At 32.6% G+C, this 25,992-nt stretch overlaps 3 protein-coding genes across 4 annotated transcripts; 2 read left to right on the plus strand and 1 right to left on the minus strand.

Moving 5' to 3' along the window:
- Window positions 1–9,616, plus strand: LOC111425967 (uncharacterized). The gene is made up of 4 exons (XM_023060273.2): window positions 1–317; window positions 4,433–4,897; window positions 8,702–8,828; window positions 8,888–9,616. Exons 2-4 carry the CDS (start codon window positions 4,453–4,455, stop codon window positions 9,081–9,083), a joined length of 768 nt encoding a protein of 255 aa, XP_022916041.1. The 5' UTR covers window positions 1–317; window positions 4,433–4,452; the 3' UTR covers window positions 9,084–9,616.
- Window positions 9,617–11,646: 2,030 nt separating this feature from the next.
- On the minus strand, window positions 11,647–16,253 carry LOC111425966 (uncharacterized). Of its 2 annotated transcripts, none has more exons than XM_023060271.2 (5): window positions 16,149–16,253; window positions 15,893–16,102; window positions 12,493–12,639; window positions 12,243–12,439; window positions 11,647–12,172 (listed from the first exon to the last, which is right to left on the minus strand). In XM_023060271.2, the coding sequence occupies exons 1-5, from the start codon at window positions 16,165–16,167 to the stop codon at window positions 11,744–11,746; spliced, it is 1,002 nt and encodes a 333-aa protein (XP_022916039.1). In that variant the 5' UTR covers window positions 16,168–16,253; the 3' UTR covers window positions 11,647–11,743. The 2 variants fall into 2 exon arrangements, with proteins under 2 accessions (XP_022916039.1, XP_022916040.1); XM_023060272.2 differs by having other exon boundaries at window positions 15,893–16,067; window positions 16,126–16,253.
- A 262-nt stretch (window positions 16,254–16,515) lies between these two features.
- Window positions 16,516–25,910, plus strand: LOC111425834 (misexpression suppressor of ras 4). Its single transcript, XM_023060093.2, has 2 exons — window positions 16,516–16,846; window positions 17,057–25,910. Exon 2 carries the CDS (start codon window positions 17,086–17,088, stop codon window positions 21,376–21,378), a length of 4,293 nt encoding a protein of 1,430 aa, XP_022915861.1. The 5' UTR covers window positions 16,516–16,846; window positions 17,057–17,085; the 3' UTR covers window positions 21,379–25,910.
- Window positions 25,911–25,992: the final 82 nt, after the last annotated feature.

Consider the following 25,992-nt stretch of genomic DNA (forward strand, 5'->3'; position numbering starts at 1 on the left):
ATTCGCGCTCGTGCTGCTGTTCTTGAAGCACCTTCGAAAGCGAACGGATACATCGAGACCTCTCTCTCGAACGCTCGTATCTTCTCGCGCCTCGTGTTATTATTTTGTTGCTTTTTTTTGTTCGTTTTCTCGATTCTTTTTACGTTCGGTTTTATAGCGTTTTTAAACGAAAAGCGAAAGTGTGAATGTAATCGAAACACCTGATGTGACGATGATGACCCGTCCTTTTCAATTTATGAGAGGAGAAAAGTATCCTTTTTAAAAATAATTGAAGAGGATTGATTTCGGTTTTGAGAAAATTTTCTTTGAAAGTTAAGGTAAGGAAATTAATCAAAATTAACTTGATTCTTTAATATATAATTTGAAAATATAATTATCTTTAGATAAAATTTATGTAAATTGCGAGGTGTATTTAGTTTTTTTTTATTATAAACCTATAAGGTAATTTATAAGCACATAATTAGAATATTCGTGATTTTATGATAGATGAAGATCACTATCTAAGTTAAATATGTACTCTAACTTGTGATTTAAGTATATTAAAGTTTTATTCGTGTTATAAGGGTTTCATTATTTGCGTTGGACGCATTTCGTTTACGAAATATCCATTAATATTATCGTGTGATGTATAGGAATTTGTATCACAACGTGTATTGCTTATGCGCCTTTCTGTCATGTGCCAATACTAAATTGTTGCAATGATAATTTACGATATAGTAACCATTCAAACCTACTTCAAATGTTTCGAATAGTTGTCTTAGGACAGCTCCCTTTTTTGAGGAGAAATACAATGGATAATGGATTTAATTAAATAACTTTTTTTGATATAAACAATAAATACAAAATACTACAACGCAATAAAATAAATAAAAGAAAAACGTTTGGTATTCAATGGGATTTCTCCCACATAAAATATTTTTAATGAAAATAACACGTGGTAATCATCGTAGTCTTTCTATCTATCTATTCACAATCACTCGTTTTGTTCGAATCCCTGACTTATTTATCCATAACGCAGTTTCGTAGATTTATGTTAATGACCCCTCTTTGTATGGATTTGTGATTCACCACGAACACACTGCATACCGAAAGATATTATCGAAAGGATGAAGCAATTAAGATTTTTTTTTCAAACTTGTGTCCATTTTACGATCGAGGTATAAATCATAAAGAAACGGGAATAATGCATATGCAATCAAATGTTCACTGCACCAAAACGCATCCAAAAAAAGGGTGATTAAGCAAACGATGTTTTAAAAAAATGATTCTATAGAAAGCAAATTGTGTTACTTAATTAGATTATTGATAGGTATTGTTTTAACGTAAACTGTTTAAGGAAATCCATTGCAGAAGTAATAGAGCGTAACTTTCACGATACGATTATGGATTATGGCACGGTGTTATTAATAAATTCGATGGAAAACGTCTGTGGTTATGTAAGGAAATTGTTCAAAGAAAGGATTGAAATTCGATAAAAAAATTTCTCTATTGTTAGATTTGCATATATCTACGTAACTTTAATTACGCATCTTCACTTCGGTTTAGCTATATTAACTCAATCTTTTGAGTTAAACGATTTCGAATTTGGTTTAGAATCATTGCAATCATCAAAAGTTTAAAATTTCTATTTAAAATTATTGTATGATACCTCCACTAAATTTGCTGTGACAGTATCTGAATTCCTACGTTTACCTCGCGAGTTAAATGTTGATGGAATGCTGTGAGCATCGCCACGTATTTTATTACTTTCTTCTTCTGTACTTGTAATTTCAGCAATTCCTTAAAAATTTTCCTACTACTATCCTGTTGCACTTTCAAATAAATAAGTTTGATGCAGAGTGTGAGTCATATGATATGGTATGTACATTTTTACTCTATGTACTAAATCTATATTTTAAAAAAAATAATAAAAATATATTTTGTGAACTGTTCTAGCCATTCAGTTCAGTAATTCATCTAAGTTTGGAACACTATCGTATGTAGAACTTATGGTTCGTGAAAGAATCTTGTTTAGAAACAATTTCTAAAGTGAACTGAATTAATGACTAATTGCAAAGTTATTCTTGTAGCGATAAATTTCCTATCAAGTATTTCAGTATTGTCGATTTTTTTTGCATTAGCATTCCACATAGCACGATTCACTGCTGATTGCTCAATTAATTCCAATCTGGTGTCCCTTTCGTGTTTTCCTATTTAATACTTTCAGCCACAAGCCAAATGTAAGCAAATGTACTCCATGCCCATACAATTTTCAATACCATGTGTTCAGTATATTAAAATGATACGCATGGACATGAGCTACGTGTGTCGTATCTATGCATATGGGGCTGAAAGAGTTGAGAGTTTTGTCCGGCATAAATTTATCTTTGATGACATAAACATGCTTATGTTTCTCTTATAGGTTTTTTTATAACATATAATTGAATGGTATATATTTCTTCTTACTGTCAGTTTGCCCTCTTCATTATAATTTTTTGCCCCTAAACATTTTTTTGCCAATCAGCATAGAATTGAGCATTTCTGTTCATTTTACGATGGTTAGGTCGTCTTCCAGTTGAGCTGGTTGTGGCATTGTGTAACGATCTTTTGTATAGTTCTTTCAAATTTCAGAAGCCATGTCATGTCAACAAAATTAGGTTGTAATTTTGTTGGAGAATTGCATCCATCTGATATGCGGAGTTCAGTAATTCTGTGTAATCTTCTGGTTTCAATTTGTGGAGTGAAACCAAGTATTTTCTGGAGTACATGTATTCTGGAAATGACTTCTGTGCACATTAATATGGAACACATCATAAAACGGTTAAGTTTTGTGATTTACTTGTTTCTTCATATCAAAAGATTTTCTTACAACTACGTCTGTTATAATTTAACACCGCATCTTTTTCTATTTTTTTTACTACCACAAAAACTAGTACTATAAAGATCCAAAATAATTTATTTAAAACATCCTAATTTTGAAATAATTTCTTCTCATTAATTCTAAACATTCGATATCGAAAATATGCAAATAAATACCAATAAAACTATAACACTCCTTTTTTAATAGATCATTCGTCAAGCTTCAAAGTATAACTAAATACTTTGATCCAAAAACATATTAACCTGATTATTTTAAACTGAAAGCATTCGATAGTCTTACTAATAACTAGACTTTTTAGTATGTTATTATATTAATGGAGCAGATGGCCTTTAATAACAAGAAAAAATGAAAACCACCTGGCTGATTTTATGGCGTTACCATCATTTAGAATACTAACGTTCAAAGGAAGCGACCAAGACTAGCACGGAATGAATACAAAGTGATTCATAACTGATGCATCGCTTGCATACGTTGTACTGTAATTTTTATTCCGTTTTCCTTGGTAATAAATAATGTAAATGTCGGCTTCTTTGCTACGAAACCCTACGTTATCTATTGTATTCCACAAGAAGTTAAAATAAGAAAAAAAGATACAAAATAAGGAGATAAAACAAAATATAAATGAAAAAGTTTCTCTTATTTAATTCATACTTGTACGATTCAATGTTTTTTTTAATTAAACTCCATAAATCATTTATGTGTGTATAAAATAACTTTCATTTTTTCATCAATTTCAATTCACATAAAATTTATGAAACTTACACAATACAATTAAAAATATCTACCATTCGTACATTTTTAACATCATTTTGTAACAAAATTTTAAAGTATAATATCAGCAAATGTAATGGATTCTGTCTATCCACGTAATCCACATAAAGGAAATTGAATTTGTAAGATATTACACAACGATAATTTCCTGTTCGTTTATTTGCTCGGCAATTATTTTTATTAATCGTACGTCTACATAAGTGGCAGACATAAAAAGAAAATGACATCGAAGCAAACATTCCTATTTAACTTCACTTTTTATAGGTGTTACATTCGTTTAATTCCACAGAACAGTTACATATTTACATTGTGTTCAACGCTTTACCAAAAAAAGAGTCTTTTTTACCACGATTTGAATACAATTAGAAACGTAAACTGAAGCGTTTCAACATCCGAAAGATTTTCGAAAGTATCCGTGAAAGTAATTACTAGAAGAAATAAAATTGCTATTTTATCTCAATTATTTCCTTAAATACTTGTTTCGTTAAATGTACTTTTATTTACATCAATAAATTTCTTCATCTTTGATGAACTTCTTTGGTTTTGTTTATAGTATATTTGTACTCCAAGAGAAGGTGTTGTTAAAATCAAGAATTGGTAATCTAAACGTTGTAATCGAAACCGTTAAGAATAAACCGAAAAGGATGTTACTGTTAAATGTAAACTAATATTAAATATTTATATTATAGTTTAAATTTACAAATAGTTCTTGGAAACATTTAGATTACTAATTTTGCGATAGATAGAATGAGACAGTAGGTGATTAAATTTTTATCAAGATCGTATTTCCTTTATTTGCAGTTGTAAGAAAATAAAAGAAAATGCCAGCTGATGATGTTTATTGGAGTCCAACAGAATTGGAAAGTGAAGAATCATCAAGTAATATTTACAAAAGTTACATCGATCCGTGGGATTTAGAAAATTACGCCTACATAAGAGAACACTTAGATTCTCTTGATTTATCCACGACATCTTCAGAAGCTGATGGTGGTGGTGGCGGGGGAGAAATGCATTCTTTGCCGCCATCCGCATTTTCGTATACGTCCCATCAAAGAAATCGGCCTCAAGAGTTAAGAAATTCGAACGTAGTCGATAAATATGGCAGTTTAATGAAATCGGAACGAACGACAACAACCACTTCTAATTACGCGGCTATTGATGAAATCCGCGATACAAGAGACTTTGATGGATTTTATTATGGCCCCAAAAGAAATATCGAGCGAAGATACAGCATGAGAAATCGAGATTACGGCCATCAAAGTGTGGGTAAGTTTCGATTTTTTCTATAAATTAATTAAAAAAATAATGATCTAAAGAGATAGAAACTACGACTTTATGCTTTCTAAACTTAGAGGGAGTGTATCTTACAGCGAAACTGTTTTGATTCATGTCGTTTAATAAAAATGGTTTGTTATTGAGGAAAATTGTAGAGAAATCTCGTTAGTGGTTCAAGGAAAGTGAACGAACGAGAACAAAAATCAGATAAAACGTGCCCCATTGCAAGACACTTCTATGGCAAATTACATAAATCCATCCTGGACATGCGAGAGACTATAATAAATTCCCAACGACTTTCCCGCCGACTTCTACATGCTACGTTGCACATTGCTCATGAAAAAAAGATGCACGTAAAAAAAATGGCACATAAAGATTCTTACTATATGGTTATTGTTACCATTATTAGCACAATGCATTCAGGGTGAAGAAATATGAATAAAAATGAGAATAAAAAATAAACTTTAATTAAAAAAAATTAATTAACTTATAATCTAAAAGCATTAGTAAATGCTATTAGTTTGTTTGATTATATCTAACTATTATAGAAACGATTCAACCATAACGAGAATTGGGACATAGATAATTTTCCGTACATAATCGGTAAATAAGAATTATGAACAATAATCTTGTACGGAAAAACGATTCGATAGATTTGCTAAATGATCAGCTCGGTTAGATTTGCGTGGATTTCGAAAGGATTAGAAAGGATCTAAATGTGTGTTGGATAGAAATTCACTTTTACAAAACATTATTTTATATTGGAAAATTTCATTTAAATTGAAACCAATTTTTTTATCACATATTCATAATAGCAAATTTCCGTATTTATTTTACTTTCTAATTGGAGCAATCCTAGTTAATAAAGCAATTAGGTAAACAGTGACATTAAATTGTATTTTATGTAATTTCTTACATCATTTATTCCAAATCGAATTATTTTTATTTATAAATACATATTTTTTGTTATTCTTTCTCTTCCCCAGTTTGAGGTTGAGCATGTCGACCACCGAAGTTGCTCTTTTTCTCTTGCATGTCTTCAACCATAAAAGCTACAAATAGCAATGGGAATAAACTGTCTTCCTGTCTAATACCTTTTTCTATGGCGAACATACTAGAGCTCTTCCTGTTAAGCCTCACCTCTCCCTCCACTTGCTGGAACACGACCCTGATGGCCTGAATCAGTTGTGAGAGAGTCCCTTTCTTCTCTAATGCTTTCCGGACCTCTTGCCTGGGCAATTCATCAAACGCAGAGTGTTTATCCAAAAAAGCTAGGTATGCAGATTTCCCTCTTCTGATCTACTTATTAGTTATACAGCGCAGGGAAAAAATGAGATATTGTGGTTATCGTCCTGGTCTGAAACCATCCAATTCATCTTCAATGCAAGTCCTTAAGGGTATCTCCAGAATTCTGGAGTATAGTCCCCTTTTTTGTATATAGGGATGAATATATTTCTTTGTCAATCTGCTGGTATCTGCCCTAGTCTCCATACCGTTTGGAATAGTTCTTTAATTTCGTCGGCCAATACCATGCCTCCTGTCTTCACCATTTCTGGCACAATTTAGTCCTCTCCAGCTCCTTTCAAGTCTTCATTTTCTTAAGGGCGTCTTGCATCTCCCTCGAAAGTTATTAGGCCTGTTTTGGTTTAAGTGTTCTGAACTACAGAACTCTTCTTTATCGCTGATTCTGATGCTTCCCCTCTCCTGCACCTATCTCCCTCCCACTGTTTCCGGTTCCCCTCCTCATCCATCCTTGAATTTCTCCTTATTTTAAGTAATCCATACTTCTAGTGCTTCTTCCATTTTCTCTTTTATCTTTCGTCTTTTAGGCTCATTCCTTTTCTTCCCCGTATGTGGTTCACGACCTTCCTAAATTATCTCCTATGTTGTCAGAGTTTCTTTCCACGTTTTCTTTTGTTAAGTTTGTTTTTCTTACATTTTTACATAAACATTTACATAATAAATACTTCTACAATATCGCTAAAAATAGTTTAATTCTAGATCTAATATAAATACACGATATAATCCGAAATAAAAACAGCATTTACATATTTATAATAGATATTAACTTTCGTAACATCAACTGTCTATAAAACTCGTAATTAGTTTCTCCACAAGGTTGAAACGATTCGTGTTGCGATTTCCTCTCTGTTCAGAAGTTATAATCATTTAACTTTAACCATGCATTTTTTCACCTTCGACATTGACTGAGTTTCGTTGATTGCAATTTCTAAAATTGACGAGATCACGTATTTACACGCAACGCGTGCTAATACACGTCCTTCTTAGCCATTGAGAGGTCACTAATCTCTTCTTGAGTCAGTTTCTCTGCTGGCACGTGAGGGAAAACGTTTAAAGCCAACGTTGTCGTGCGTCTTTAAAGAAGTGAAAATCACTGTTTACGTGTTTATTTAACTTGTCATAAAAGAGTTTGTTTTGAACCGTTTTCTTTCTGGAACTAGCATTAGTAAATAAATGAAATGTGTCGCTTTTTAAAAGTTGTTGAACTTTATTTTGAATTGTTTGACCTAAATGTTAAAGATATGATACACCAACGTTTTTGTATAAATTAATTTAAGTTTATGTTATAATTAGATGCAAAGTCAGTTTAATAACCGTAAAAACTACGCACATACACACTCAATTGTATTTGTTTCTTGATTATTAGCATAACGTGGCGATTGAGAAATACGAAATACAAAACGTATTTGTGTTTCAACAGGAAGGAAATGCAAAATAAATAACCCGCTTGATATCCTGTCGCACACCAAGAAGGATGTCGACGAATTAGATATTATAGAAAGTTAGAATTGACCGATACTGTTTGAAAAAGGCTATTCGAAGAAGATGTAGTAAAAACAGTTTGTTTCTCCTTTTTTATTTTCTTTTGAAATGTTTTTTTTTCAATTACTTATTGGTGCATGTTGCACGAGTATCCCATTGCGGAGAGATGGAGGTCGATTGTAAGATGAGAACTACACTTTTTATTGACCCAGTTCTTTTATCTGTAAAATAACCTTACAAAGTGGATCGTGACTAGATTTGTAATGGGATATATTACATAGGAAAAATTGTAAATCTTCAAAGAGAACACCGGTTATTAAATTATACTTCATCATATCAAAACAAATTGCACGAAGAGAAAGACCATAAAACATCATGAATGAAACTTAATGAAAGAATTAATAAATTAACTAGAAATTATAGGATTTATGAAATGTCACATACACTTTTATGTATTTCTATGCTTTAAACACAATAGGTGTATTGAATAAAGTTTATGTATGGCTGATTGTGATTTTATGATACCATTAAATCGTAAAAGGTTTCTAGTTATTAAAAAATTTACTGTTGGAAAGTCGTCATCTGGAAGCTGTAATAACGAAATCGTATTGACGAGTTGTATGCTTTCTATTGATTTCTAATTTGAGCCCCACAAAAAATTATTCTAGATTGATTCGATTATCGAACTAGTTCCAATCAATCATCATGGCCGAGACTGTTAATTGTTGTATTAAATAATTACCGGGTGACTTCAACTTCCATATTTTCACTCCCCGTATAAGTCGTTGAGTTTACACAATTGGAAATTCATGTATATTTATGGATGTGCGGAAAATAACTGTTCGATTGTCATGAATATAAATTTAGCAGTGCCGTTTTTGGTTATGTAACTGGGACGAGCTGTTTATCTTGATTTAAGAACGAAGGTCAATTTGCAACTGGAAGCACAATACAGTTATTTAAAAAATATTGTAACATATAAAAGTATTTATTAATGTTTTTTCAATTTAGACGAAAGCTTGTATGGAGATGTTGACAGCATGTCTCATATTTACGCAAAAAGGCGCCAAGAAACTAAAATACCCGCCGCCAAAATAAGAAGACGAAGAAGTTACAGTTATAGTCAAGGAGATTATGGGTATAATACTAAATTTGTTTTTTGCATTTTGTTCTAAACATATATTTTTTAAATTCTAGATACGAACCATTAAGCTCTTACCAAATTTATAGTCGATTAGAAGACATAAAGCAACCCATCCCATCATCACCAATTTACGACGATATCCGACAACCAACTCCAACGCCGACCAATTTCGGCTTGAGCAATTACGGTCATTTAAAAATTGACTATTCCTACAGCTGGAACACGCTAAATAAATTTATTTATAATTGATTGGTATTCATGATCTGTTTACGTTAACTTTCTGAAAGTCTAACACGTTAAAGATGATGTAAAGGAACGTGTTGGAACGTCACTATCGTTGTATTTAATTTTAATGTATTGTTTACTGTTGTATACTATGTATTAACTCTTTACCAAATTGAAAAACACTATTAAAAAATAATTTGTTGTAATTAATTGTTGTAACTCTTTACATGCAATCATGTATACTAAGCAAAAGACGAGAGTCTAATTCAAAATCATTTCTTGTTTAACAGAAAGATGAAATACTCTCTCTTTTTAATGGACAGAAAAATTTAAAATAACCGTTTAAACGAAATCGAAATTTATTTCATTTTATAATTTTATTTCATAGGTACCAGATAAATTGCTAACTTCACAAATAATAATTAGGCAATGCAAGATAAAATTGTCAAGATTCACATAAATATGTGTTTTCTAAATGTGTTTCACAAATATTTTTGATGGCTAATTTATCTTAGCATATAATGACAGTTTTGAATAAAAAATGTTGTATTCAATGCTTTGATACACATAAGGCGTCATAACGAATTTTTTAGTGTTCAAGTGTTAAAAAAAATGTGTAAAATTTACATGCGCATAATTGATACATCAAAAGCCAAAATAGAAAATTATAGGAATTCATTCATACACTCCTTCTTACATCGACTTCACTACTTTTCTTCCGTCATTCATCCAAACTCATAAAAGAAAAACAAGACCAGTTCAAACTGTAATACCAACAGTCTAAGAAATCATCTTTATATGTTTCATCCTCCATTCACAGAAACCTCATCAGCGGTGATCTTTTCACGTTTATTTATGTTGAATTGAATGTCTTATTGTTAGTCAAAAATTCAAATCTTCTATATTCTGTTTTGTATCTCTTTGTCTATTGTTCTATTCTTAGTAATAATGGTGTCCATATATTACAATTTATCTAGTATTTCTAGTCTTTCAGTCTCTCCCCGTATAGTCCCACACTCATGTTTTTATCTTCTTCTCCTTTCTTTATGTGCGTAATCTTCGTTTTTCCTGTATTTATTTACATTCCCTTTTCTTCTAAGGATGCTTTCCAGATATTAATTCTTCTTTGTAGTTCTATTGTCGTAGTATCAACATTAGTTCGTCTGCATGGATTACATCGAATGTCTTCATCGGTGTTCCTTGTAATTTTCGCATCGGAGCTTTTCCACATCGACTATAATTGCTTGAGCAACCATCTTTTAACGTTTCTATACGGTGCGTATCTTGTCAGGTCCAAAGTCAATACAGTTTTCAAGTTTGTCAATAAAAATGCAGATGTATGGATACTGATATCTTTTCTTTCACAATTTCTACTTAGAATTTTTTTTTCAGTTTATCGATCTTCGATAATTCTTTTAACTGCGTTTTTTCTAAGTCCTGTATTGCCTTTATTCCAATTGGATGCCTTTGACTAATTGAATTATCTGTCCATCAATCAGATTTCTAACAGGATCTAGTTTAGGACTAGTTTTAAAGCTATGTATAAATTACTTAGTATTTATATTATCTTAAATGAAAAGCCGAACAATAACAGAACACAGAATACAGAACACAAATTTGAATGCAATTACGAAGGTGTTGACAAACAGACGTGCATTCCAGTTCGCACGCACGTTTCTCATCAATCATGAATTGTTTGGCTAAAGTAAAAAACACGCAAACAAAATAACCACTTCGCGAAGAATGCGTACCGTAACTTCCACTGTTGTTATCCCATAACAGTGGGAGTAGCACGAACACTCCTTTTCTTAATTTATCGTTTCAAGAAACGACGACTCGAACGTAATCCAGTTTTAAATTTAAAACTATTTCATTAACCACCGAAAAAATTATTTCCGCAACCTAACCCGAACTTCATAAACACGAAGACCTGAGGAAACAATCTTTTTTGCTTCTCGTCCTTTAAACTTAAACCTACACAACCTAGACACAACTTTATCAACACAATGATATAATGATCTAAACACAAAGTATCTTATCTGCAATGATATTGCATCATATTGAAATCAATCACCAACTGTTATCGGTAGTAAAACCATTCGTTGAAACAACATGAAGTATGTATTAATTAAATATAATCTTTAAATGTTTTGGCTATCTCTATTTCGGCGCCTAAGCTGCGAAATAGAAGTAGACACAACTCTACATCATAAAGATAAATGTAAAAAAATATCAAAAATGAAAAGTCGATCATTATTCCAACAATACGATTTATTAATACAAATAATAAACAACCTTTGCGACTATGTGTTAAGAAATAAATACAGATATTTGTACAATTTATTAATAGTGTCATTTGACTTCTAAAATAAAACTATGTTAACAAAAATTTTTTGTGTTAAAGAGTTAATACAACATTAATAGTATTCGCACCAATATTTTCGATGCTATGTATCATTCATATCGTTGTTTTTTTCTTTTTATAATTATTATCGATAGATTTGGTTATTTTTAATTTTTATTTTATTCACGCTGTAATAAAGGAACATATTATTTATTTTTAAATAAACCAAATAAAATTTTACTATTTTTAATTTATACATTTATTTCGCTTAACAAATTTACATCAACACTAATAACACAAATTACAAAAACAAAAAAATTTTTTTTTTCATCTTTTTCTTCTATTTTTTATGGTCCTCTGGAGGTTTCATCATATATTCTAGATGAGCTGAAGTAGGATCATATAGCTTTCTTTTTTTCGGTTTATCTTTAACAGGACCCGATTCAGAAGAACTTTGTAATTTATGTTTATAATCGTTTAACTGAAAGGCATCGTCCTTTTCGGCGGTAATTTCAAGTACTGATTCCGATACCATTGAAAGACTTGGTCTTAAATAATCGTTGGAACTAGATTTAGGTGAATCTACGCAAGTATGAGGAGATGAGGACTTTTTAGTGAACGTATATGGACCTTTTTTAGTATTCGTTTTATATAAATCTCTTCCTGGGCTAGGTGATAATCTGTAATTTTCTTTTACGTAAAGAACTTTCCGAGCCATAGCTAAGTCTTTCTCTTTCTGTTCTAATTTGTTTTCAAGTTCGCGAACTTTCTATAATTAAAACAAAAATAAATGCACTTAATAATAAATATTATAGTTATTTCAGTTTAAAATAATCAACCTTTTCTAGTAAATCGTTATTTCTTTGCCTATAATTTGCCTGAACGAGTTGAGTTCGAAGAGTTGAACACGATAAATTCGATTCTTTTAATTTACGATTAGCATCATCTAAGCATCCTTTCCATTTCATATCGCACTCTTGTACTTGTTTAATTAAACTGCTTGAAACATTCTTCAACTCATTTAAATAGTAATTTTCTATTTAATGAAAATTAAAATGAAAATTCTTAAATTAATTAATTTCTATTTACCTTTTTGGGTAAACTTTTCTTGCTCTTTAGCTAAAATATCTTGATAATGTCGAAGCTGTTCCTCATATTTTTCGACAATTTCAATTTCTTGCTTTTTAAAAGCATCCGAAGATATCTTTTTTTCGTCAAGTATTTTTTCATACTTTTCTAAAAGCAACATAGTTATCTTCCAGGAAAAATAATTGATTAATTGAAAAATACAAACAAAAATTAACAAGAAATCTAAACGAGATATCAATACCGAGTAGTTTGATTACTTCGCTATATTAAACGGTAATTTGACTCGTTTCATTGAAACTTAATACATAAACTTTGTAGATAATTTAAACCACGGACAATTTACTTATGTTCACGCCACCAGTAGCTAAGTGCTAACCATTGTGTTAAGACGATAATCCACAAAAAAAAATTATTAATCTATAAAGTTTATGCCATAAATTTCTAAATACTTGCACTAATTAACTCAATCATAATATTGGTAAGTAGTTGCTTAAAAATCTGCTCTACGTTTTTATTTTTATCAATCAAAAGATTTTTTGATTCGAAATAAACCGTTTTAAATTTAGTGTTCTATCTCCTAGAAATATATTTGATTCCTCGTGACATTCACAAATACAAAACAGGAATTCTATTGCGTATTAACAAAATATGGAATAGCAAATAAGCAACAATGGTAGTTACCATAAATACGGGAAAATTAATTATTGTGCGCAGCTATTGTTAGGACAAGAGTTCTTTCATAACTGCTTATTCTAATAGATAAAATAGATATTGGAAAATTGACCCATTACATGCCAAAAAAAGCAGTTGTTATAATCCCTGGCACCTGCTCGTTTTCAGAACTATTACGCCAGGATGTTGTCATATAGGTAACAAAATACAGAAATGTAGTTAAACATCCGAACAAATTAATACAGAAAAATCAAGAAACCTCGAAATTCTAGAAAAGGATCGGAACCGCAATATACAGGGTGTCACAATAGTCTCGGTATTACTGTTGACAAAAACAGAATAGAACCATAAAATGACATGAAATTGGGCATAACTTTTATTTAAACATTAAAAAACGACAATATACAATCAAAATTTGAAGCATCCACCCTTTGCCTTCACATAAGTCCGCAGACGCTTGGGGAATGCAAACACCGTGGTGGAGGTACTCGACATCGAGATCACCCCATCCTTCCTGAAGGGTACATTTCAAACTGTTGAGCATCTTGTGGGGAGTAGCATAGTCCTTGGTCCCAAGAACCAACCGCAGAGAAAAATCGAGGGGGTTTAAATCAAGCGAGAGGGGTGATTATCATATAGATATTATGATCACTTCCTTCTTCAGAATCTCATCAAGATAGTTCTGGAAGTTGATCTTGACCTCTTGATCCACCTGTCGTTTTGGCGGTTGAATGTTTACTCAATCGTTAATATCTCAAAGTCAGTAAAGAGGATGTCTTTGAGCTCCGCCGGTGAGAAGCATTTCAGAAATTCGAGACATATCTTAAGGAGGTCTTCATCTGTTCCGTGAAAGTTTGAGTCTTTTGTATCTTGATGCTACGAAGCCCTAAACCATGTTTGACAATTTTATGCACAGATTCGCGGCTGATATTCAGCTTCTTAGCGATTTTTCTAAGACTCCTAGAACCGCTAGAATCCTTTGGGAATTCTAGCGGACAAAACCTTGTCCCGGACACGCTTAATCATGGTGGGAGTCGCGGTAGTCTTTGGTTATTCACTTCTAGAACGATCCGCGATATTGATTTCCTTCTGAGTCATCACGACCTGTCTCAGCCCCAAAATCGTGGCATGGTTTACCCTTTTTGCATCCTCCACCTTATCCTTCTTGAAGATTATACTCAATAGCTCTTTGTTCGAGCATTCTTATCATGTGTCCAGTCCACCTGAGTCTTTGCGATTTAATAAACCATATGACATCTTCGCCTCCTATTAAGTCCTGAAGTTCGGAATTCATTCTTCTTTGTCTTTCCTCCTCCTCTGTCACGAGGGTTTCACGAGGTTGATCCTAATATTTTACGGAGTATTTTTCTCTCAAAGAGACGAAGAGTTGAATCCTCAAAGTTCGAACATTTTTATTTTCAACTTTTCTCTCTGCTTTTCCTCATTTATGCATAGATCTTTGGAAGTCAATGTCAGTAAATATCTCTACAAGTCTCCTGCAACTTTTGGACATTACCAGTACATCATCTGTGAATGCGCATATTTGAAATAATTTCGTTATTACATTATCGCTGTTTTCAAGGCCCTCAATAGCAGAGTACCAAGCAAGATTGAACATCAGCCCTGTCTCACACCAACCCGTAACCCGAATTAACTCATTGTCACCACTACCAGCGTTGTTAATTTTTGGGGGATGTCACTATTACGTGAACACGCACAAAGCAGTGCTTTGGATTTTTTTAACAAGATGAACAAAATTTCAGATTCATACGACAAAAACGAACAAAGTTACAACATCACAAAGTTAGGCTTTTTTTTGTGTGACACCCAAAGAGGACACGAAACGAATTTAATTCGTTTTAGTATCTTTGCAGCTTTGTCCACGACCGACGTAGCAAGTATGAACAGGATAATTTTCTATTTTGGCATCGAAGATGATATGATTGAAAAATTAGAAGGCAATAAGTTACTATATTTTTACAACTTTACCACTTACAACATTCCATAAAAACTGATATCATTGGTATCAAATAAGTTTTGTACTTTTTTATTACAAATATCCTAAATAGCCAAACCTGTGGGAAATCTGACTTACTTTTTATAACTTCTGAACCAGAAGGAATATTAGAAAAAATTATTTAGTCCAATTTTTGTCATTGCTGAATTATAGCTTAGACGATGTTGTAATACCAACAGAGGATAGATGATACTATTATGATGAAGAACGTTTTAGGACTTAAAGGATCAAAGAAGAGAACAGTGATAAGTATAACTTATCAATCATTTATTATATTATTATTTAATCAAAATCTTGCAATGACTTTTTCTTAATTTTTGTAATAAAGGTACTATTGCAAATTTCATGAAGTTTCCTCTCCCACAGATTAAACATTTCCACGGCGGAACTTAACCAGCTCAGAAAGAATTCGTTTTGGTAAGTACCGTGAAAACACTTTTGTTGAACCCAACGGTGTTTTCAAAAAATATGTAATTTAACTTTTTACTTGTTACAAGGAACCCGCGTCGACGACGGTGCTATAAAACTTTAAAAAAACACATTGTTGCGTCCTTAACTGCATTGGCAGCGAGTTTTTATTGCATTTAACTCGACGGTGCTTGGAAATGTCGTTTCGTTCAGTTTTATTTTAAAAAATATTTGTTAATCCACACCATTTACTTTTAAATTACATTATTTTAACGTTTTTATTTGGTACTTTCTAATACCTACCTTTCATATCCATATACTTTCCAGTAATATTTTCCACATTCAACGTATTCTCCAAAGCCTCTTTAATCTGATTTTGCATCTTTAACTCATTATCCCGTAACGTTTTAATTTCCAACATTTTCTCATTTAACGTTTCGACCAAATTTAAATTTTTCTGTTGAATTCTTTTGTAATCCTGAAATAATCTCATCGTCACTTTCTTTTTCAAACCTGAAATGAAACTTTATTGTAACCTGAATTAACGTTTTAACATCACTTAAATAGTTATTATTCATGATAACGGACGAATAATTTATAATGGCCACTTTAGAACAAACAATAAGATTTTTTTTTCATAGAAAATTTCAAATTAAATTGTCATTTGTCAAATATTTACTTCGAAAATTATTGGAATATGAAATAGCGCCATCTCGTAATTAATTACTTAATAATTATTTTTATTAATTTATATCGTAATTATTTATTTTGATTAGAAGATATATTATATCTTTTTTTTTTAATTATGTTTAAATGGTTAATTAAAAAGTATGTAAAAATTAAATTTTCTTAATAAAATTTTATTGAAATATGAGCGCCCTCTATTATTAGATAGTTTAAAAGTATTCACAAACAATAATTTGCGCATGCTCAGGGCGACCGAAAAGATGGCACAGATGCAAAATAGCTTCGAACATTCCTTCAAATTTATTCTAACGTTAAAATTAAACGAGCTTCGGTTTTTAAATCCCTTAAATATGTATAATTAATATAAAATAATTTGATACGGTAAATTTCTTACCGCAAACGGTATTATGTTGGCTAACCTGTACAGTATTGTGCTATGTAAAATGCAACGCCATTTTATTAACCTTTTAGGCGGGGAGACGTAATTTTGCGAAATATTACGCTCCTAGCTCTTAAATTATCAATCGTGAAATAGAAACGTTGAAGGGAATACACATAACGTTAATAAAGGTAATAAATTTAATCTGATATCCTCGCGTTTAGTAAAAATTCCGTATTGTACGTTTACGTGTGACGAAGTAGTGCGGTTGTGGTGTGCTGCTGGTTCATTGTCATTATTCGTTTCTCGTTTGTTTAAATTATTTGACATTTATTTACAACGTTTCTAACCTAAACGTCGTCATTTGACAGGTAAACGTCATAATTGTGTTTTGGTTGTAGTAATAAAACTGGAGGAAATTGAATCCGGAATGGAAGATGGTTCTGATGGTCCTCTGGAACCTATCAAAAACGGCGAAGTGATGGCCAAATTACCGGAAGAAACTGAAGAGAAACAAGAACCAAAGACTTCGATTAAAATAAATGGAAATGCAAATGCTAATAATGCCAACTCAGAGGACAGCGATGACAGTTCAGATTTTGATGCACTGGTGATAGATGAATCGGTGAATACAAAAAAGAAGACGCGAAAAGGGCGGCAAAGAGGATTTAAGGGGTTTAAAAATACCGGGGAGAACCATGTGCATAGTAATCCGTATTTTAAGGAGTCTATTTTTGAATTGTTGGAAAAAGCACAAGGTAAGAAGAAAGAAGTAAAAATAAAAGAGGATGATAAAGTGGTAAAAAATAATAATAGTAATAAGATAGTTGAGAAAAAAGGAAAAGCAAATCCTAAATTAAGAGAATACACACAATATTTGGGTTTACAACCGACATTGCAATTTAAATGTAAAAAGTGTTTACGTGCTGGTTTCCCCTCGTTGGGATCATTAAACGTTCACATTTTGAATTGTACCCAAACACCTCCTTTAAATAATTTAACAAGTACAAATAACATTTCTGGTCAAACAAATATTCGCGTTACTAGAAACGTCTTTTTATGTTCAGCTTGCGGCACTTATTACGAAAACTGGAATTTATTTTTGCATATGCGCGAAGTTCATCGGCGGTACATTTGTCTTTATTGTTTAGGAATGTTTTCACATCCGGAAAAGCTCTCGTTGCACATAGTCTCGAAACACAATTGCGTTCCGAATCAGATAAATACCCCCGAAGAATTTTATAACATTTACAAAGTACCCTGTTTTCTAATGTGCTGCGAATGTCAAAAGGGTTTTACCGAAACCGACAATTTTTTTGAACACCAATGTCTCGAAAATTCTAATAAAACCACCTCCAAATCCACAGTAAAAAATTCATCGAAAAATTCCAAACCAATCGATCACGTTACGGGAGACTCAGCATCGCAAAGCCCACCGCCTTTAGAAAACGAAATCGAACGGATCGACGAAACTAATTGCAATGAAACAAGCGCAAACGATAATAACGATTGTAACGAAGATTTAAATGTAATAGAATCTAAATCAGCACATGAATTTAAATCCATGGAAACGAGAGAAGATCATTTGACAGATTCAAATTATGATGACTCAACAAAAATAATGTCAAAAGAAGAGAATGATTTAATACAACCTACAAATACGCAACAATTATCTCCAACTCACAATTTACAAGAAGACGAGAGACTTAGTGTGGATGAAGAAGAATCTATAGAAACTCGCAAGGTTCCAAAAGTTAGACTAAAATTACCAAAAACTTTTGATTATCAACAAGAAAAACTCGAAACGGAAGAGAATTACGACAGCGATGATAGCGAAAAATTAACAATGGAAGTCGACCAGATCGAAAACGAAAGTCAAGAATCAAACGGAAATATTGTAGAAATTGAAAACCATCAAAATCAAGATGCTAATAGAATGCAAATCGCCGGCGTGGAAGTTCCAATTATCGAATTAGAATTAGAACAACCTTTGGATAAGTTTGATATACAAGTTTTACTAAGGAAATGTTTAAGTTTAACAATAGCGACGTGCGTTTATTGCAACCACGCCCGAAAAATTTCGGTAAATGGTAAACAATTAGGACTTCACGCAATCGCTGAGCACAGATTTAGCGCCGTTGTAAACAGCATAACAGCCGAAGAATTAATACCGGAAAGTTTCGTTGCACGAATCAAAGATTCTTTACCCGACTTAGAATCGGTTTATTTCAATTTGGAGAGTAATTCGTCGGAGGCGATCACTTTTTCGCACGTTTTCGAATGTTTTCAATGCCGATACTCAACAACGGTACACAAAGAACTTTACCTCCACAACCGAAAAATGCACGCAAAATCAATTTTACTATGTATAATGTGTAAATCGAATTTTTATAGTTATAGCGAATTAATTTGTCATTTATGCCCCGGTTTATACGAACTAAATAGCGAAATACATTTTCGTTGTTGTATGTGCGTTAGCGATGACCTCCCATCAGCTTTCCGCTTAATGGTACACGTAAGAAAACGGCATCATGCATGCGACGTTTGTTTAGAGTTGTGCCATAACCAATCGAAGCTTTCGAATCACGTCTGGAAGCATAAATTGCATCATTTATGCTACCGTTGCGGAATAGCGTATAGAAACAAACCAGACATCACAAAACATTTATTTTGGAAACATGGAACTGAAAGTGTGTTATGCAAAAAGTGTTTGCAAAAAAAATGGCCGCATGTTTATCATTTTTGCATACCACCATTAAATTTTATTTGCGAAGAGTGCAACTTAAGCTTTTCTAAATCCGTTTATTTGATGGTCCATAAACGATTACACACCGGTGAGAAGCCTCACGTTTGTTCAGAAGAAAATTGCGGGGAGCGGTTTATTTCTAAAAAGTTACTGTTAAAACACGAATTTAAACATAGAGAACCCCAAGAAGAACCGCCCCCCATTGAGCCGGAAAAAATTGAAGAAACGGTTCAATCGGAGCAACTTGAAAACGCCGAAAAAGAAAATGAAGGCCCGATAGAAGCGCCGGAAATAATCGAAGAAAAGCCCAAACCTAAAGTCGACGTTTACGATTTACCCGAATTAAATTTATCGGAAAGCGATAGCGATTCCGACGATGAGAACGCATCAAAACCAAACTTATTAAACGCCGAAAATCTCGAAACTAACAACGAATCGGATAAACTCGAAGATAAACCCGTTTTAGAAACGATTTGGGACGATTTCCGAAACTACCAAGCGATCAAAGAAAAAGAAGAATACGAAAGCAAAATCGAAGAGATAAAAGAAAAAATTAACTTAGAAAACATCTTAAACGACCACGATTATTGCGTAATCCCGGAACAACCCGACTTGGAATTACGCGAAATCGATATGAGTGCAGACCACGATTATTGCACCGGCCCAAAAAATGAAACCCCCCAAATCGGGCAAACGGCAAGTAGTAAAAGTCCGCAAAAGAAAAAGCACGAAGGCAGCTCGTCAAGCGATAGCAGCGATTCCGATTCATCAAGTTGTACATGCGGGTCAAATTGTTCGTGTAGCTCAAGTTCCGGGAGTAGTTCTTCATCATCAGATAGTTCCGAATCGGATAGTTCATCATCGGAAGGGAGGCGGAGACAAGAAGCCCGGAGAGAAAGGAGGAAACAAAAAGCGAATAAAAAGGCCGAAGTCGAAACCGTCGATGTTGTTAATAACGACAACCAACCGGTTATTATCCCGGATGTTCCCATCCAAGAATCCGATTTAGAAACGACCGAATCGGACACGGACGAAGATTTTTACGACAAACAACCCCAAGAATTAACGAGTAAAATTTTAGCGGAGAAGAAAAATCAATTATTACAAATGGCGTCAATTGGACCCTATATAAACGGGTCAATTATGGATGGGAGTCGACCCCCCACGCCCAGTTTACCCGAAGAACCTAAAAAGAAAAAATCGAAATCGAAGAAGAAAAAAAAGAAAAATAAAAGTTCTAAATACGACGTTGAAAATCCAATCACCACCATTAATAATTATCAATCCGTGGCTCCTTTAACCCTAACCTTACCGAAAAATTCCCCGATAATCACACCTTCATATTCGCCAGATCCCGTTCAAACACCCACACCAAGTCATCAACAACCAAGTGAATCCGACTCAAATGTGCGAGCTTCTAAACGAAGACGAGTTCCAAATAAATTTTATGGATATTCGAGCGATGAAGAACAAGAAAAAGTTCAACCTCCCGTGCAAAAGTGGAGAAAAACCGATTTACCTTCAGTACCTAGATCGCCGTTAGTTGTACCTCCCATTACTATAAAAACTACGCCTATTCCGGAACAATCCAGAATACCAGATTTTACACATCACATAAAACCTTATCGACCTCCAATTATTCCAAAATTAAAACCTTTACAAATCGCTGAACCTGAAAGTGGAACAGATTCAAACGATACCAGTTCGGATGAGGAACCCCCTCCTGCACCACCACCAATTGCTGCTCCACCACCGCCACCTTTAGCTCAACCTCAACCGGCTTTGTATTGTTACTGTCGGTGTCCGTATGATGAAGTTTCGGAAATGATCGGCTGTGACTCTAGTGACTGTGCGATAGAATGGTTTCATTTTGAGTGTGTCGGGATTATGGTGCCCCCGAAAGGACAATGGTTTTGTCCAGATTGTCGGAAGAAGAAACAACAGCGTCGTGAGTTACTACAAGGTCACACAGTGTAGGTGGCATATGTGGATGTTGAATTGTGTATATAGATAGGGACGTTTCTAAAAAAAATGAAGATACCTTTTTCTTTAATATTTAATGACAGTCGAACTAAAAACGTGAATTGTGGCTAAGTTGTTCAAATAAGAATAAACTTTTTTTTTTTTTCATCTTTTTATGATCTTTTTTTTGTGAAAAACGCATAAACGATCTTACCATATTAATTTTTTTTCTCTTGTACATTTTCGTTTTATTTTTACAACTAACGAACTTTAGGTATTATATTAATACACACAAAGACGTTTTGGTCTAAAAATTGTTTGTTATAGGTTTTGTAATTTCACAAATTTATTTTAACTATGATGTAATCAATGATCTGTATAAAACTGATAACACAGAGTAACACAGAAGTGAAGGTTAGCAGTTATGATTGACTACAGATAATAAGATTATTTTAACAAGAACTATGATATTTATTAATTTAAAATTAAAACGTACGATATTGCCCGGTTAAGTGAAATGTTACTCTTTGCAAATTTGGTGCGCAACTTAAATGGAGTGCTTTTGACACATCAAAAAAGAGACGCCATTGGGTTCATTTATGTGTTATTCTGTATTATGTGATTATAAAGTTATCCAACTCTGACAATTTAAATGATAGATGTTTAATTAATTGATTAGTAACCATAGTTTTGATTGAAGAATATAAATGATGCGTTTACATTAGACATATTTGTAATTTGCAATGCATTTACACTTAATTACAACAAAGATTATAACAACATTTCCAGATAACGCTGTTTTTGTCAGTTAAAAAGTCGCTATACAACAACGTCTTCCTGTTTTAGCTCTTTACGTAAAGTATGTCTTTTAAATTGGCAAAACACTTTAATCCTTTTGCCTCTGTAAAGAGCTGTTAGGCTAGATACGCAGTTGGTGGCCAAGTCTCAACGGAAATCGATATCTAAGTGGCCACGATTACATTATCCTTATAGAATTTCGGTGGCCAGATCGCCTAAAGATGTATCCAAACGTAACGCGGCAGCAGTACGCGGCGTTCGCAGGATGCAATAAGTATACGAAGAAAGATTTAGAACTCACTTATAAGCCACGCACTTATGTGTCACTCACATATCGCGTAGCACTGCTGCGAAAACATTTTTTGATATGTCCAAACTTGCACACGGCAAAATTGTGTCCTGTACTTGCCGTGCGCAAGTTTTTATATTGATAGTGGACACGCAATTAAATTGTGTTAAAGCCAGTATTAATCGGGGAAAGCGGTACACAATATTGATATTTGATTGAGTTAACGAGTTTTGGTAAACCACACAAACAGTTGTACTACTAAGTAGTACAAATAGTCATATAATGAAGGTAATTTTCCTCGCTGTCACTTTTGCTATTAAGTAAAGTTTCGGAAGTTCTGATAAGATTTCGATGTCATTAGCGATAGATACCGTTGATTGAATCCTGAAGGATTTACTCCAACAGTAGGTACATAACTTCCGTAGGTCACTATAAAATATCTTTTATAAGCCTTATTTACTAAAATTGATGAGTAGGTGTTTCCTTTCATTGATATTATATACATTTTATTAGTTTATTTCTTTCGCAGATGTTGGTACAGATCAATATTTTTCTCTTTTTAGTTCCCGCAAATTTAAAATATTTATTCGATCATTTACTGTTTAAACCGCTACATTCCATTTTGACGTTTCCATAGTATTATGCATATCATCGCACATTATCGGTGAATGGCAAAGTTCCAAAGATATTTGTTCATAATTTTCTGCTATAATATCTGCAATACGTCATTTTTTGGTATTTGAAGGTCAAAACAACGAAATTGAGTTTATTGCTTGCACTTATCATTTTTCATTGTACATTTGCTCAAGAGCAGTCTTCTAATCTGTTGTTCAGAGCGGTATCTACTATAACAGAAATCTCTCTTACAATTAGTGTAATATGGTAATTTAGTCTTTTCTTCTTTTGGCCTGTATCTTCTATATTACAATCTCATTTCATTTTATCTGCTTTATTCTAACGAATTTTTTTCACTTAAAAAGAGCAAAATACTTAAAGAGTAACTTATACTCATAAAATTTTCTTGTCTTATCACCTTTCTTTTATGAACAAAAAAATATATATTAGCGACAGAATTATTCCGATTGGCCAGTCTCTTAACATTAACTTTGCTTGACATAGAGTCATTTAGACTAACTAGACACCTATTAAGTCTTCCTGTAAGTGTTTCGCGTGGTTGTGGAACTCACTGCTACTAAATATCAGTATATGTGTTGTGTGAATTTATTTCGAATAAGTTCTTGCTAAATCTATCAGGCATTCTGAGTAAGCTGGGTGACTCTATCATTCTAGGAGTCAACCTTAATAACTTCAATAAATGCGTTATTTAAAGTTTAGGTATTCTATATCATTAATTAGATTGAATTAGATTAGGTGGTTAAGAATCACATAAAGATCATTGACTCATTTTGAATGATTCCTGGTTTTCTACAATTCTCAGAGATATTGAGATTAGCATTATTTGGTACTGGAAAAGCTTTTGATGAAGCTTTGGCAAGCTTAAAGCAACTTGGCTTCACCGAGTTATTTTGCCTCTTCTTAAAATTGGAATACTAAAAAATTGTATTTTGGTAAGGAACTTCAAAAATCAAAGTCTAATTACTGCCACACATTAATTTTGATCAAGTCACTGTTTTTGCCAAAGCTCTTAACATTCATTTAATCATTTCTGCTTGATTTAAAAACTCATATTTGTAAAAAAGTTGATTTTACCAGAACGCCAAAGCAAAATAGCTACTGTAACGGTTAGTTCAAGCCTACAGAATAATATTTGATAGTATTTTAAGATCAAGTGCATATGCGGAATTCACCAAATTCTGGCAGATTTACACTCACAGTTGCAGTGTACTTCCTAAACTATTGGCCAAATTCATTCCAAATAGAGAATAAACTTTTTTTTGGTTACATATTGAAAGGATTGGGTTTGACATAAATTGCATGTTAATAACAAATGTTAGATGTAAACGCATCATTACAAAAAGATTCAGACTTCATGTACCATTTTAAAACTTGCATCCTAGCGAGATCAAAAAATCGAATGTGGGTGTAATTGCATAAGTAATAGCTTCCGTTTGATTTTTTGATGATCGTGACATTCAAGAAAGAGTATCTCACAATCATCAGGTGGTTATATAAAAAATCATGGTGGCGCGTGCAATGAGAGTATTAATTTTGCACTGAATTTTTTTGATAATTAATTGTCAAATTGTTTATAGTTAGAGAGTTGCAATCAATTATTTATCGTAGCCAATATCAATCAAAATTTGGTAATTTTTGGTTTAAATTTATTACTTGCCGTTGTTTTTGCCATTTTGTCAATTAATGCGTATTAAGTTTCGTATATTATATATAAAATCGATGTAGCCCCTTTTCACGGTTCGTAAATGGCAGCTACGAACGTAAGCGAGATGTCATCCTGAGTTTTGGAAAAAAAATCAAATCATTATGTTAAATTATATTAATGTATTAATTTAAATTATTTAAAAAAGGATCAAGGTGACGTCCTTATTACTATTACTCCTTATAATGTTCGGTTGCTTCCTCTTATGGAGAAATTAACATATTACGCTATATTTCCCAATTAGGATGACTTAAATTGAAAGCAACTTTATTCGGTTTTATGACGATGTCAATTTTTTTGATCTAGGCAGAAGCGCTCTATAACCAATAAGCAGCAGATAGCCGAAAATATTAAAAAAATTTTGATTTTATGGGGTATAACAAAAATTTGGCTTCAAAACGTTTTATTAACAGTAACGTTCATTTTGAAACTATTCCAAAAAAATATGTGACCTGTTACAACACCCCCTTTAATTGTCAGAGACAAAGAAAAGTTTTGATTATATTTTTTTACATCGGTTTATTGGCGTGATAAAATTTTATTTAACGAAATGATTGTTTCCTTTACATAAACGCATCAGTATTAGTCACAAAATATACACTTATTTTTTTCTGTAATTTAGTTATGAGTAATAACAATATTAAATTTCACTTCATTTTTGTTTATTAGCTATTCTACTTTTATTAATTAGTACAGTTTTATTGTAAATATTTATAAACAAACTTTCAATTAGTAATTACTTCATTGTTTATATTGTAAATAGCGCATATTGTGTTTGTACCTGTAAATAAGGTATAATCCCGAAATACTTAAGCTATGTGATTCTCTTCAAAGGCAAGTATTTGTAGTTTTATTTTCACTTTTTTATGTTATGTTTATCATTTTTTTTTGTACGACGCCAACGTTTTCTGTAATATCATTATTTAGTAGTAATAGTAACCGAAATCGAACCAGTAACGTTTTTGCCAAATTAATTAGTGTACATTTTGTAAATAGATAATTGGCCGGCTCTCTATTCGTCGTCTTCGAATGGAGCGTAAGTGTTATTTTTTAGCGTAGCGAGATGATCTGAAGAGAAGAGAACGAGGATTCTATGTAATAAAGAACTTTCTCAATAATAAAGTAAGATTTTTTTTAATGTATATCTTAAAAAATTCCCTCTTATTTTTTTAAAAATTCCTGAAAGAAAATTAAGTGTTTGTGT

The sequence above is a fragment of the Onthophagus taurus genome, chromosome 2, assembly GCF_036711975.1.
Source record: "Onthophagus taurus isolate NC chromosome 2, IU_Otau_3.0, whole genome shotgun sequence".
NCBI lineage: Eukaryota > Metazoa > Arthropoda > Insecta > Coleoptera > Scarabaeidae > Onthophagus > Onthophagus taurus.

Excerpts from the sequence above, each read along its gene's own strand:
- LOC111425967 (XM_023060273.2), top strand. The coding sequence starts at position 4,453 with ATGCCAGCTGATGATGTTTATTGGAGTCCAACAGAATTGGAAAGTGAA. Across the intron at positions 4,898-8,701 it reads TTACGGCCATCAAAGTGTGG|ACGAAAGCTTGTATGGAGAT; the intron begins GTAAGTTTCGAT and ends TTTTCAATTTAG. Across the intron at positions 8,829-8,887 it reads TATAGTCAAGGAGATTATGG|ATACGAACCATTAAGCTCTT; the intron begins GTATAATACTAA and ends TTTAAATTCTAG.
- LOC111425966 (XM_023060271.2), bottom strand. Across the intron at positions 12,640-15,892 it reads AAAGTATATGGATATGAAAG|AAAAGTATGAAAAAATACTT; the intron begins GTAGGTATTAGA and ends TGTTGCTTTTAG. Across the intron at positions 12,440-12,492 it reads AGAAAAGTTTACCCAAAAAG|AAAATTACTATTTAAATGAG; the intron begins GTAAATAGAAAT and ends TTCATTAAATAG.
- LOC111425834 (XM_023060093.2), top strand. The coding sequence starts at position 17,086 with ATGGAAGATGGTTCTGATGGTCCTCTGGAACCTATCAAAAACGGCGAA.